This window comes from Anoplopoma fimbria, chromosome 5 (genome assembly GCF_027596085.1).
Source record: "Anoplopoma fimbria isolate UVic2021 breed Golden Eagle Sablefish chromosome 5, Afim_UVic_2022, whole genome shotgun sequence".
Lineage (NCBI taxonomy): Eukaryota > Metazoa > Chordata > Actinopteri > Perciformes > Anoplopomatidae > Anoplopoma > Anoplopoma fimbria.
In genome coordinates, this window is record NC_072453.1 from 9,364,492 (window position 1) to 9,377,642 (window position 13,151).

Genomic DNA, 13,151 nt, shown 5'->3' on the forward strand with positions numbered 1-13,151 from the left:
TGACCTCATGCTCAGTTTCACTATGAGGTAGACAGAAAGGGATGCTTTCTTTATCTTTATCTGCAGCCCAGTGAGAGGGGTAAGAGAGTGAGAAAGGAGAAAGATGACATTTAGTCTGTGAAATGAGGAATCAGGCAAACCTCAAGCTGTGGAGGAGGATTATCTGAAACCCAGTCAAAGGCTTTTTTTCTCTTTTCTGTCTGTCTCTGTCTCTTTCTTTAATGCTTTAATACACCCTTGGTCTTATAAGGGCCCTGCGGCTACACTAAGCCCTGCAGCCCAGAGACCACAAGTAGTCTAGCTAATTAAACCTGGACCCAGCGTGTGTGCATGTGTGCATGTGTGCGTGTGTGCGTGTGTGCGTGTGTGTGCGTGTGTGTGTGTGTGTGTGTGTGTGTGTGTGTGTGTGTGTGTGTGTGTGTGTGTGTGTTGGAACTGATCAATAGAAGTCAGCTTTCAAAAGAAACACAGAACCAGCAGGTCTCAGCACATTGAGGCTGCCTTTCGAAAGACACATCTGTTTTTTATGTACAAAAGATTTTTAGATTTAGCTCTTGTGAAATTGTTTTTTAAATTTCTACTTAGTGCACATCCCCTTTTTAAAAAAAGATAATTGATGTTCAGACACTAAAATCTGCAGCCTTCAGGGGATCTTTGCGCCTTTGTGTGAGGAATAAAAATGACATAATTTCCCTTCATTCTCTCTACTGAGAAGGACGGGTTGAAGGACACACACTGCTTCTACATTAATCTGGCCGGTGAGAATTATTTATTGGTAAAATCTTTGGACACACAAGGCAGATAAAAACCTGCACAGAGATAAATGGCAACATCTTTAGTTCACTAATAAATAAGGTAATTAGATGATGACTTTAAACCTTCAACTCTCTTTCTTGCGTTAAAACCCCAAGGAGGTTATCTTAGCTTAGCATAAAGACTTGAAACAGGGGGAATAAGCTAGCCTGACTCAGTCTAAGAGGCCTTTCACATGTTGCATCTAAGAACGTGTTGAAACTCAAGTCGTGCGGCTTTCAGCATTATTTTTCATGATTATTTTATGGACCTGGCTTTGTGCACAAGGGGGAATTATATTGCTGAGACAAGAGATGGTCTTCCCCAAACGGTTGCCAAAATCCTTTCAAGGTCCTTTCATTCAAACCATGGACAAAAGCCAAAGACCAAAAAGAACATGAAGAGAATGTTGTACGCATACTTTTTGCCATACTATTGCCGTTGTACCACTGCAGTGGTGAGATACTCTCTCACATTTTTCTTTATTTTTTTAAGGGGGATTTTCTCGTATCCATTAGGGAAACTTTGACCTAATTAGCGCTAAATGGAAAACTAAACTCTCTCTCTGGGTTTTGACGTGGCTGAAGCACTTCAGGGAGAGCAGATCTCAGCGGGACTCTCGTCTCCTGCAGCCCCCCCGCTCCTCCATCTTGGCTCTCGTCTTAAAAAAAAAGTTCCTCTGCTGCTTTGATAACAATGCTGTTAATGAGCCTGTGGGGGGGGGGAGTCTGGCCTCCATAATCCTTACTCTCTGTCCTCACTGTGCTTGTCTCTGTCTTTAACTTTGCAGCATTAGGAAGATACAAAGGTACAGTATAGATCACCCCCCCACACACACACTCCCACTAGAGTCATCCTCTCATCGGTCTATCCATCATCTGTCCGTCTCAGCTGCACGTTGACAGGAAGTGTCAGCCATTTGTCGTGTGTGTGTGTTTAACGCTTCCAGTCAGGTCTGTCTGAAGTGACACACTTGGACTCCTTTAGTTCAATGCCTACGACAGAGAAGGGTGACAAATGGGGGAGAGATGGACAAAGCAGGTCTTTCTCTCTGTGTTTACATAAGTAGCATCTTCTCTGGCACTGGATACACTTGTTCGGCCTGTGAGAACAATAGCTACTTGTTGTTTAGCCTTAGTTATAATTAAGTTTGTTCCTGTCTTTACTGTAATTAAACAAAAACTTGGAATAAGTAGTAACATAGTATGTTTATTATGAAGCTGCAGCCAGTTAGCGTAGCTTAGCATAAAGACTGGAAGCAAGTGGAAACAGCTAGCCTGGCTCTGTCCTAAAGTAAAAAATCTGCACCTCTATAGCTCACTTATAAAACATATTATGGCAATAGAGAGCCGCAAGTATGACGTTATTTTGTAGCCAAACGGGAAGTTAGCACCAAACTGGTTCACTTGACAAAATTCCAATGAGATTCTTCCATTGGATTTTGGATTGTTTCAGTAAATAACCTCAGACTTTATTTCAGAGACTTCTAACCAGAAACACATTCAGAAAACACTTTGCCTTAGAGACGAGGCAACAGGAAGGGAAATAATGCTGACTCATTTCCTGGTTTTAGGACTAATTCCTGCAGCTCTCTATGAGCCTATGGGCGTTCTTGGCAACAAGGAACCGCTCTCACTTTCGTTTATATTTTATTGTATATAATTTCCAGATGTGGGAATGTATTGGGTTGTAAAGGTTGACGTCTGCTGCTAGTGATCACAGAGAACCTGCATTCAAGCAAATATCTGATCAGTCTTATAATATAGAGTTCAGAGTTAAGGGGTGCTAGAGCTGGAAGAAAATATTTCCCACCTCTCATTTTTATAGTAATAATAAATAAGACTTGTTTTCTACATGTCTGTTTTTGTATCGGGATCAAACAAGTGATATATTGTGTTGATTCATTGCTGGTATTTGGATTTAATTCCCTTTGGACAGAGCCAGGCTAGCTGTTTCCCTCTGTTTCCAGTCTTTATGCTAAGCTAAGCTAACTTGCTGCGAGTTTAATTTTGAGTGGACAGACATGAGATTGGTGTCAATCTTCTCATACAATTTTTGACATGAAAAAGCCAAACTACTATTTTATTTAACGGACCATAACGTCTTCATCGTGTTCATTTCATCTAAACTGCTCTCGTGTTGCAGTTATCAAAAGACTTTACTTCTCACCTCCCTCATGCATCGTCATCTTTGCAGGAGATTGGAGATAATTATACATTTGAGTGAGACAATGTGCAGATAGAATGTTGTTCTCTGTTCCTGCATGCTCAGGATCATAAGTACGCCCATACAAGTCTGTGACCCTAGAGGCTGATCCAGGGTCAGGCCTCTTAATGAAGGTTCAGATGACAGACAGGTTCTCGCAGCCTTGACGACCCCACATGAACCACACACACACACACACACACACGCCCCCCTCCCTTGATCTGATTGGCTGTGCATCTCTGTCCCACTGCAGCATGGGTGTCAGGGTGATGGACACTACTTGGGTGTCGCGCAGGGGCTCGTCTTCCACGCGTAAATGCTCCTCCACGCCACCGAGCGTGCACCCCCCACCCCGCCCACCGACGCTCTCGTCCCAGAGCAGCCGGGGGATTTCTCCGCCTCCCCCTCCCCCACCCCTCCTCCCACTAACAGCGACCGAGCCAGGTAAGGCTGTCGTGCCCCCCCCCCCCCCCCTCTCTCCCAGTCCTCCTGTTTCCCCCCACCTCACACACCTCTCACCTGCTGCTGCACCCCTTTCCCCGCCCACGTGTGCTGCTACTGCTGCGCCCTGCAAACTGACACCAGAACAGCGCCGTCTGCTCCACGTTTTTCTTTCTGTCCCCCCCCCCTCACGAAAAACGCTCACCATCACCCCCCCGTGTCTCACCTCTGATGAAGCATGACGTGTCAAACTCTGTGACTGCTCTTTAAGTTTCTTTATTTTTTGTTTATTTTGATCATCCTTGAATGTGTGGTGAATTAATAACTGTATATCATGTCAACTTCTCTTTAGGTTTTTACGTAATGTTGGAAAACAGTTATTCCATAGTTCAGTAGTTTTTTGCTGCACGTGCATGAATTATATCTGTTTTGTTTTTTTGTCATTAGTCCAAGCATCATTAACAGCATATCCGTCCATTGTCGCAAGGCCCTGCAATGGATGAGGTGACTTTTCTGTTTTATTTCATTTCTGTGATTTGAAAAACCATAGAGCACCTCTTCTTTATTCCCTCTGTGCTGTCTCCCCCACTGGAGCTCTAACTTCTCCCTCCTTACACGATAATTAATATTCCTCCCAACTAAAAACTGAAATAAATAAATAAATCCCACTGCTCTTAACCTCCCAGATTTTAATGACTTCCTCCTTCACCTCCAGCTCTGTCCCCCCAAAGGAAACATTGACATGTTTATCATTGCAGCTCGGATGATGCGTCCTCCAATTGGCCGGACTCCTGTTACGCCTACCCCTCCCCCGAGGAGGAGAGGCCGCCTCCCCCTTACCCCTCTTCCTCCTCCTCTTCCTCCTCCTCCTCTTGCTCCTCCTTCTCGCTCCCTCACCACCATTACTACGCCCGAGCACCTCCGGTTATGCGCCCCGTCGCCCCCAACCCTGACTCCGTGCCCCCCGGCCCGTCCCCTCCCTCCCGCCGCTGTGGCCACAGTCCCCCCCCACTCCCCCACTCCCTCTGCCCCTCCCCTCAGCCGCTTGACATCAACTCCAACCCCAAACCCAATTCCCTGCACCTGCCCAAGCAGGCCTCCCTGTCCGACGCCTCGCATGCGGCCCAGCCCGAAACGAATGGCTCCACCCTTTACATCAAACCCCCGCTCGTTCTCACTCGCCACGACCTCTTCCTTGGCTCCCCCAAACCCCCCAACACCCCCTATCTGCTCCCCCTCCATGGGCCACCTGTGCCTGTAGCCGGGAGAGAGGAGCCAAGCTGACTAGGTAAATACAAGAACGCTGCCTAACTCGCCCGTACTTCCAACACAACTCACACACAAACGTAAGGAGATGAGACAGGGATGGGTGAGGAGAAAAAGAGGGATGGGGGAGATTAAGATGCGCCCCCCCCCCACCCCCACAACCCCCTCTTCTTTGTTCTTATTTATTATGTATCCGTCAATCCGTTCTCTTTAGGAACGCCATTATCAGATCCATCTTTTTTAATATAATTGCCATGAATGCGATCCATAACTTTCCACGTTGCCAGGATATTCAGGAGGCCGTTGCCAGGCAACAAAGAAAATTCAAAGCTTTCAGTGCATGCCATTATAAAGAGGAAAAAAAACAGAAAAGTGGGCGTTAATGAGTCATACCAGTGGGCCCAGTCAGCCCCGAGTGGTAGACAGCAACATCAGACCTTGAAAATGAACAGAAACAACACTACGAATGTGGAAGTGAAGCATTTAATGGCTTTGTTATGTTTGATATCGAGCCACAAAGATGCTTGTGTGCTTCGCCTCACCCGTCTTTATATCACAGCAGCTTCAACCATCCATTCATGCTTCATCTGCAGAGAGTCGGTCAGAGTATAAACTGGTTATGTTCCGACCTTCATTGGCATTATGGCTGCACTGCGCCCTAAAAGTAAGGAAAATCCATTAAGCCATTAGGGTTTATTCAGGATTTTTAGACTGCTTCTGCTGCACGGCAGTATAGACTTCATGTTCGCCTGCAAACAGTGGTCACTCTGGTGATTTGACATTGAACTATGGGTGCTTTTTTTCTTTTTTCTTTGCCAAGAGATTTATGGAAACACGGTTGACATGTTATTAGAGAGAAGAGAGATGCATGAGGCCGCTTGTCATTCCTGTGTGTGTGTGTGTGTGTGTGTGTGTGTGTGTGTGTGTGTGTGTGTGTGTGTGTGTGTGTGTGTGTGTGTGTGTGTGTGTGTGTGTGTGTGTGTGTGTGTGTGTGTGTGTGTGTGTGTGTGTGTCTCCTTCGCTCTGTCCTCAGTACTCTGAAGAACAAGGAGTTGTCTCCAGTGATCGGACAGAAGGGACTCCAGGGGTCGATGTCCTCTAGTGGACAGTCTGACCACAGCCCTCACACCATGAGGAGAGGTAAAGACGTTTTCTGATTTCATGTTATTCTCTAATCCCTCTCAGTCATTGACTTTTGAGTGTTTTTTTTTTTAAAACCTTTGCTGGCTTCATCTATCTGTTAAAATGTCTTTTCAAAAGTCCCAGAAAGATGCACCTTCTAATTCTAAACATGCTGCCAATTTACCACGTCTCAAGTTTTAATAAACCCCAGATACCTGCAACATTTATGTAAAAAGTCTGAATAGAATGCTTTCACATTAAAGGTAGGGTAGGTAATCTTCTTCAAAAAGCATTTTTGATATTTTTGTTAAAATTCTCATTGCATCCCATGAGCCATTAATAAATCAAATGCTCTGACAAAGAAGAAGAATCGGATATCTGTAGCTGTCTCAGGACTGTAATAAGACCTTGCCAAACATCAACACTGACAGCCCGTCCCTTCAGTCCTGCGACAGCCACAGTTTTTTGTCAGAGTATTTGATTCATTGATTGCTGTCGGGATCTAACGGGAATTTCAGCAGATATAATAAAAAAAGGTTGTTTTTCTGGAAACTAAGAGCAATTTAATAAATGTGTAATTTAGTTATTATCTCTTATGTACAAATAAAATCAGTTTAATATATGTATTTCTTTTTTAATAACGTAAATGAGCCAATTCTTAGTCGTACTGTAGAGGAGATCATCTCATGTCAGATCTGTCAGTAAAAATGTGTTTTACTTCTTTGATTCCTCTCATGGAAGAACACAATAATCATAAGAACATTACTGTCCTTAAATATTCAGTTTTCATTAATGTTTAAACTGTTTAAATATTTTAGCAAAAAGGAGTTAAGAAAGTGCCCTTTTCTTCTCTGCTCGGACAGATTTATAAACTCTAATGTTTGATGAAAAAGTAAATTTATTCAAAGATCTGCAGAGTTCATTAGTGAGAAGTGGAGGCAACCATCCCTTCCTTTCATAATGATCATTAAAATGATCATTAAACAGGCGAATTTACTCACCGTGGTTAGAGTTACTCAGCCTATGAAAAAAAGCTCCATTATGTCTGAGAATGTTTTAGTTATCTCAGGTTGGGCTACTTGTTTTTGACAGAAAACCTGCATTAGAAACGAGGTTCATAGAGTTTGAAAAAGCAGGGAAGGTCTAATGAAAGGCATTATGGGAGTTGAAAGACTCCTGCAGGTTGACTCATACTATTAAGTGAAAATCAGGATATTGCTTTGCTTTTTAAAAATGAATCTGCCTCTTGCAAACCTCCCAATTTAACTAAAGTACAATAGAAGCACTGGAGTATCCCGTTATTTACACTACAGAGACAAACATTCATTCATCACCAAAATAAGTTTTAATCCTCTGGCGGCTGTGGCACATGAGGTAGAGCGCTTGTCCCGTAACCACAAGGTTGGTGGTTCAAACCCCTCTACCGGCAACATGCCGAGGTGTCCTTGAGCGAGACACCTAACCCCAAGTTGCTCCCCGGGCGCTTCATTGCAGCCCACTGCTCCTCCGGGATGGGTTAAATGCAGAGAAATAATTTCCCCATTGTGGGACTAATAAAGGCTTAATTATTAAATTGCTCGTCTACCTCTTGCAGAACAAGTGTAAAACATCAGTTCAGTTTTATAACATTTATATATTTCTTTCTGGTCTCTTTGCAGCCAAGAAGCTGGCCCCGATCCCCCCTAAAGTCCCGTACTGCCAGTCCGGAGCCATGTCCGACCAGTCCACTGGCCAGCCGTCTCCGGTCAGCCTGTCTCCCACCCCCCAGCACCCCGTCCCCGTACAGCTTCAGCTACCCGCAGGGTTACGCCACCATCGGCTCCCCGGGGCAGATCCAGATCCAGATGGCCACCACCCCGTCCCTCTCCTCTCCGCCCTCGCTGGCTGGGACCCTCACCAAGGCCAGGCCGACCCCCAAGCCGCCCCGGCAGAGGCCCAGCTTACCTCCTCCTCAGCCCCCCAGCACGCCCGGCACCAGTCCCCAACCTCTGGACCATTCGACGGGACTCCTGGACGGATTGTCCCCCGGGGAGAGCATGTCCACAGGTAAGGTTTATGAAACGCATAACAACTGTTGTATTTAAGTATAACTCTGAAGTTTATCTAAGTTTCACTTTGTGCTTTTACGTTACTTTATTAGATTTACACATAAAGAAGTTTGCTTTATCTAAAGACATTAATTACTTTAATATTGATGTTGAATTTTGCATAAATAATATGGCATCAGTCCAACTAGTCAAACCAGCTATTACAAGAAAACTAAAGTAGACTCTTATCACTTAGTTACCAGAAACTTTTGGTAAAAGAGTAGTTTTAGATAAATTTCCTCCCATAATTGTATAAATATAAAATTTCAAGGAAACAAAATGTAGTACTTTATACACAAGCGCTGGTTTTGCAAAGAGCACATTTACAGAATGTTAATAACTGTGATGCTAAATAAAACGTCAGATAAAGAGAAGGGTGGCCTCCAGATATTCATTCAATGATGATTAAAGGGAGAGTTCACCCCAAAATACATATACACATACAGACATATTTTTCCTCTTAACTGTAGTGCCTTTTTTTTATCAGTTTAGATTGTTTTGGTGTGAATTGCCTTGTTTCGTCCATTGGCTTTTCTCTAATATAATGGCAACATATGACACACGCTCAAAGTGCCAAAAAAATACATTTAAATTGAATAAAACCTTTTTATTTCATGTTGTTTATTTCTGGACTTGATGCTCTTGTTTATTTTATTTATTAACCTCAACGTTGTTAGTATGTTTTCGTCTAATTGTCGATGCTCTTGTCGATGCTCTTATTGTCTCACTTACAGCGGTATGAGCCGAGAGGTTCAGTGTGATTCTGTGTGTGAGAGGGACTTTTAGGGTAAGCAGGAGTTCCTGTGCTAAAGCCTCACCTCCCTCACCCCTCACACCCCTCCAGGCATTTGACTTCTTCACATTATATTTATATATAAATATAAACCGACATACGGCGGCTGTTTTCAGTCCAGCTTAAACCCGTTTTGTCGGCCTTTGCATGGTGGCTGATGACGCGATGCATGGCTTACATCGGCTAAACCGACCGGGGCGGACGCCAGAAAAACCTCCAACCCTTGATCCCTCACTGCCCTTTATGGATTCCCACCCATAATGCCCTGCTCCAGCTGGCTTTGACAGTCACTGCCCTCCCCCCCCTCTCACCCCACACCACCCTCCTCCTCCCACTCCACAGTGTTGTGCCCACTGCTCCTCCTCAGTCAGCTCACTTCCTGTCTGTGCAGTTGTTCATCACACGTGTTACACTGTGGAAGTCATCAAACTAAATACCTTTTAATTTGCATCGAATTTTGGGTTTTGACAGTGTTTAAAGAGTTGATTAGTGATTGATCGCGTCTGAATCAGACGTAAGCAATAGGGATGCACGATATCCACTTTTTTTTTTTTACCAATTTACAACAAATTCCCTGAACCAATAATACTGATGATGATGACAATGTAGCAATTCTTCATTTCATTGCCACTTTATCATTTAAGTTGCAATCCACGGATTTCACACATAAAACATCTGGTGGACAAATTTAAGCGAATATTAGTTCTGAATAGAGCTGTTTAAAGTAGCATCCTTAAGATATCAGTCCTGGTTTCTTTTAAATTTCTATTTGAGTTTGACTGTCTGAAGTCTTCGGCTACAAAACTCCATACCAACATGCTATTTTTTTTTATAATTTGGTGCATAGTACAATGGGGACAAACTGTAATACTGCATTTTTTTCTGGGATTGTCACCACAGACAAACAGTTCATAATACTGCAAATACATAATCTTGCTAAACTTTCATCAGTGGGCCATAGGTTGAATAAATATTGTGTTACCTCCTTCAGCAATAGATAGTGATTTAACAGCTTTAAGATGACGTCTTTAAAAATCACATATGAGTGCAGTGTTGTGTCCACATACTTCTGGCCATAACATATTTATTAATACTATAATAAGCTGTCTTGTATATCGTGCATCCCTATTTTATTTTATTTACTCCTAATGGTTTATGATGACCCGCCTGCTGTGTGTAACATCATCCAGTATCGATGAAACCACATCTGGAATCATCTGTTTCACTCTATTTCTTTTTTTTTTTTAATACCCAAATCACCAGTATTTTTTTTACTTCACTCATCCCTGTCTGTGTTTCTGCCAGATTCTCTCTGCAACTTGGACATCCCCATCATCAACGTGGACCTGGACGGTATCTTCGACTTGCCCCACATCTCCCCCTTCAGGAACTCATGGGCACTGCTGGACTCGACCAAAAGCCGAGCGGAGCCGGAGGAAGAGTCTGAGAGCACAGTGCTATGACGCCACTGAGACACCACGCCAACCCCCACCTCCCATCAGCTGATTAAATGAAACACAAGGCTACTGCTGCAACGTCTCGCTCAAACCCCCTCCAGTCACTCATTTATTGACCTTTCACCTCTCCAGCTGGGTCACTTCAGCCTCACCTGTACTCGATGCAGAGGGCTCAGCTTGTAAAAACTTTAAGAAAATAACAAAAAATACAAACCTAAAAGAAATCACCACGAGGGGACTTTTGATCAAACACTTAATTTGACATTTTATGTTGTTTTTTTTATTTAATTTTTCTTTTTGCCTTATTTGACTCACTTGCAATATTGCCTTTAACTTCACACACGAGACTGGAAACAGGCTGCTGGGAGGATTGAGTGCTCTCTGCTGCTTCTCACGAGTGAATTTAAAGAAAGGAAGAACAACACAGATCCGTACATCCGTCCTGCCAACACTTTTGTTCATCTCCCATCTCACGTTCCTCCTCCATTCCTCGGGGGTAATCAGTTTGAAATGCCACGTTCCGGCATGTGGTTGCAAACAACCCCCCCCTGAAATCCCGTCCCACCTGAGCGTTCACTGTGAGTGTGCCAGTGCGTCATTTTGGAAAGTGTGTGTATGTGTGTGTGTTTGTATGTGTTTGGTAATTGTATTATATGATGTTGCACTGTTGGATGTCGTAAAACAGGAATGCATGTTTTAGAGATTTAGGAGATTAACTACCAGGTTGCAAAGAGGTCGAACGCCCAATCACACTTCTCTCTGTATTTACATCAATCAGGATACAAATCACTGAATATTTATTGTTTATATTGTACATTTGCAGAATATATGATACATTTAACATTATAAATCATATTTTGTATCTACAGGAGAGCTATGAAGACACCATTTCCCTCCAGATAGAATACAGTAAATACTGTCAGGGCGCTAATAAACAGAGATATATATAAATAGGTACAAAATAAAAGGGCTGGGATGGCTTTAAGAATGTTAAAGGGAAAAGGAAAAATTCGATGTGACTACACCTTATCTTTTCAGCATGCAAAGCTGCGTTGGATTTTTCATTTTCCCATATCGAGTAATTACATTTTGAAGAACCTGGAGCTTAATCTGCAGAGAATTTATGACGCCTGGAGTGTGCCACCAGAACATTTGCTCAAATTATTCTCAATTATTTTTGATTGTCCAGCTTCATATGTACTGGAAGGAGTGTTTGGCCAATTAGAGCTCCTGCTGCTGCTCTGTGGGTTGACTTTGATTAAAGGTTCCCTGCATAGACTGTATTTATAAAGTTGTTTTGAAGCCTCAAATTCGGCAATTTCGCTGTCTCAATCTTGGGTTACGGCTGCAGCCATGTTGTTTTTTTTAGCAACCAATTAACGGAAGTGATCATATTTGGAATGCGGAGGAAGGACGTAAGACGCCATATACATCTCTGGTAGAGAACTGTCAATCACAGTAGCCCCGCCCTAAAGCATACTCTGCATTATGGTCTATTTGACTCTAACTGGACCATCATTTACTAAATGAACATCATGTTGTATTGAAGAAGACTTGAAACTAGAGATTGAGACCATAAACTCATGTTTACAATGTTTACTGAGGGAATAAATCAAGAGAGAAGTAGAGTCATTTTCTCATAGACTTCTATACAACCAGAGGAGTCGCCCCCTGATGGTCAGTAGAGAGAATGCAGGTTTTAAGACACTTCAGAATTAGCTTCACCCGGCAGAAAACGTTAAACGAAAGACTGTATTTAACTTTTATAATTAAACAGGTACAAATGTTCTCTGGTGGCAAACTTCAGGATCCATATGTGACGTTCTGGAGAATCATCCTTGATAAGTCGTTGTCCTCCTGCCCTGAGGTATTATAACATCCCATCATATCAAAACAAAGAACTGAAAACAGTCACACTCCCAGAAAAAAAGGTGCTATTTTTGTCAACAACAACAAAAAAAAGCCTCTATGGCAAAACAAGCACACTTTTCTTTCTGACGGAGCACTTTCAGTTTCTGCCACCTCCCCATTGCAGTTTATAGGAAACCCTGTCTGATGATGCTGATATTTTTTGGTCTATATAAGTGAACCAGAGGCAAGTGCAAAGATATGTGTATATGTGTTTATTTTGATGAGAGTATTTATACAGATATATTTCTGAATACTTTTTACTAGGTCTGAAGAGTTGTGATTGTGAATCTCATGTGAGGATTTAAAAAAAAAAAAAAAAAAGGTTTAAACACGGGACCAGAATTTCTCTCTGCTGTCGCATCGAAACCTTTTATCAGGAGTCAGGAGGTTTTAAGAGACAAACTTGAAAAATCAATAAAACTGGAGTAACAAGGTTTGCATACGACAGCAGCAGTTTGTTATTTGCCTTGTGGTGGGTTTTGTTGAGACCTGTCCAGATTTGAAAGACTTCATTTGGTCCTGAGAACATCCACTTCACATGGCCTCAAAGTCACTGTGCTGCTCTGCCATCCTCTTTTCTTTAAAGTGCGATATGATTCACAGGACTTGTGTAAATACCGGAGCCTCTGTACATACGTGTTCTGTATATAGTGGCAGGGGAGAAATTTAAATATATATATATAGATATATGAAAATGCTGTATTGAAAAATATAAATAATGAGCATTATATAATATTATAATGTCGCTGGTTGTAGCACAATATTGCCACATTCACACTAAATAACATCAAGTAAAATGTAGTAGATTTTCTTAATAGAAACAGCTGATCGTGCTCTTGTTGCAGAATTAACCTCTTGAACCCTGATTTTAATTATGCAGTTAAAAAAAAAATGTCCACAGCATTTAATAATGTTGCATTTTTATTTTTTATTTTGCTTGTTCCATTTGATGGAAAATTCAATATGTCCTGTGCACCATTTTATACATTTTCCAACAGTGCAACTTGGCGTGTTAGATATTTCAAAAAAATGTTGGGATCTCGTTAAGAATTTAAAATAATAATAATAAGAACTAAT

The 13,151-nt window shown here is 42.4% G+C and overlaps 1 protein-coding gene across 1 annotated transcript in view; it reads left to right on the forward strand.

The window, feature by feature from the left end:
- Positions 1-12,742, forward strand: part of LOC129091107 (rho GTPase-activating protein 44-like) — a 69,364-nt gene extending 56,622 nt beyond the window's left edge. Inside the window, 9 exon segments of the mRNA XM_054598578.1 lie at positions 1,583-1,600; positions 3,251-3,333; positions 3,336-3,441; positions 4,197-4,660; positions 4,663-4,726; positions 5,738-5,852; positions 7,490-7,584; positions 7,586-7,872; positions 10,012-12,742. Of these exon segments, the coding sequence (XP_054454553.1) occupies positions 1,583-1,600; positions 3,251-3,333; positions 3,336-3,441; positions 4,197-4,660; positions 4,663-4,726; positions 5,738-5,852; positions 7,490-7,584; positions 7,586-7,872; positions 10,012-10,169 (1,390 nt within the window). The 3' untranslated portion in view covers positions 10,170-12,742.
- The last annotated feature ends 409 nt before the right edge of the window (positions 12,743-13,151 follow it).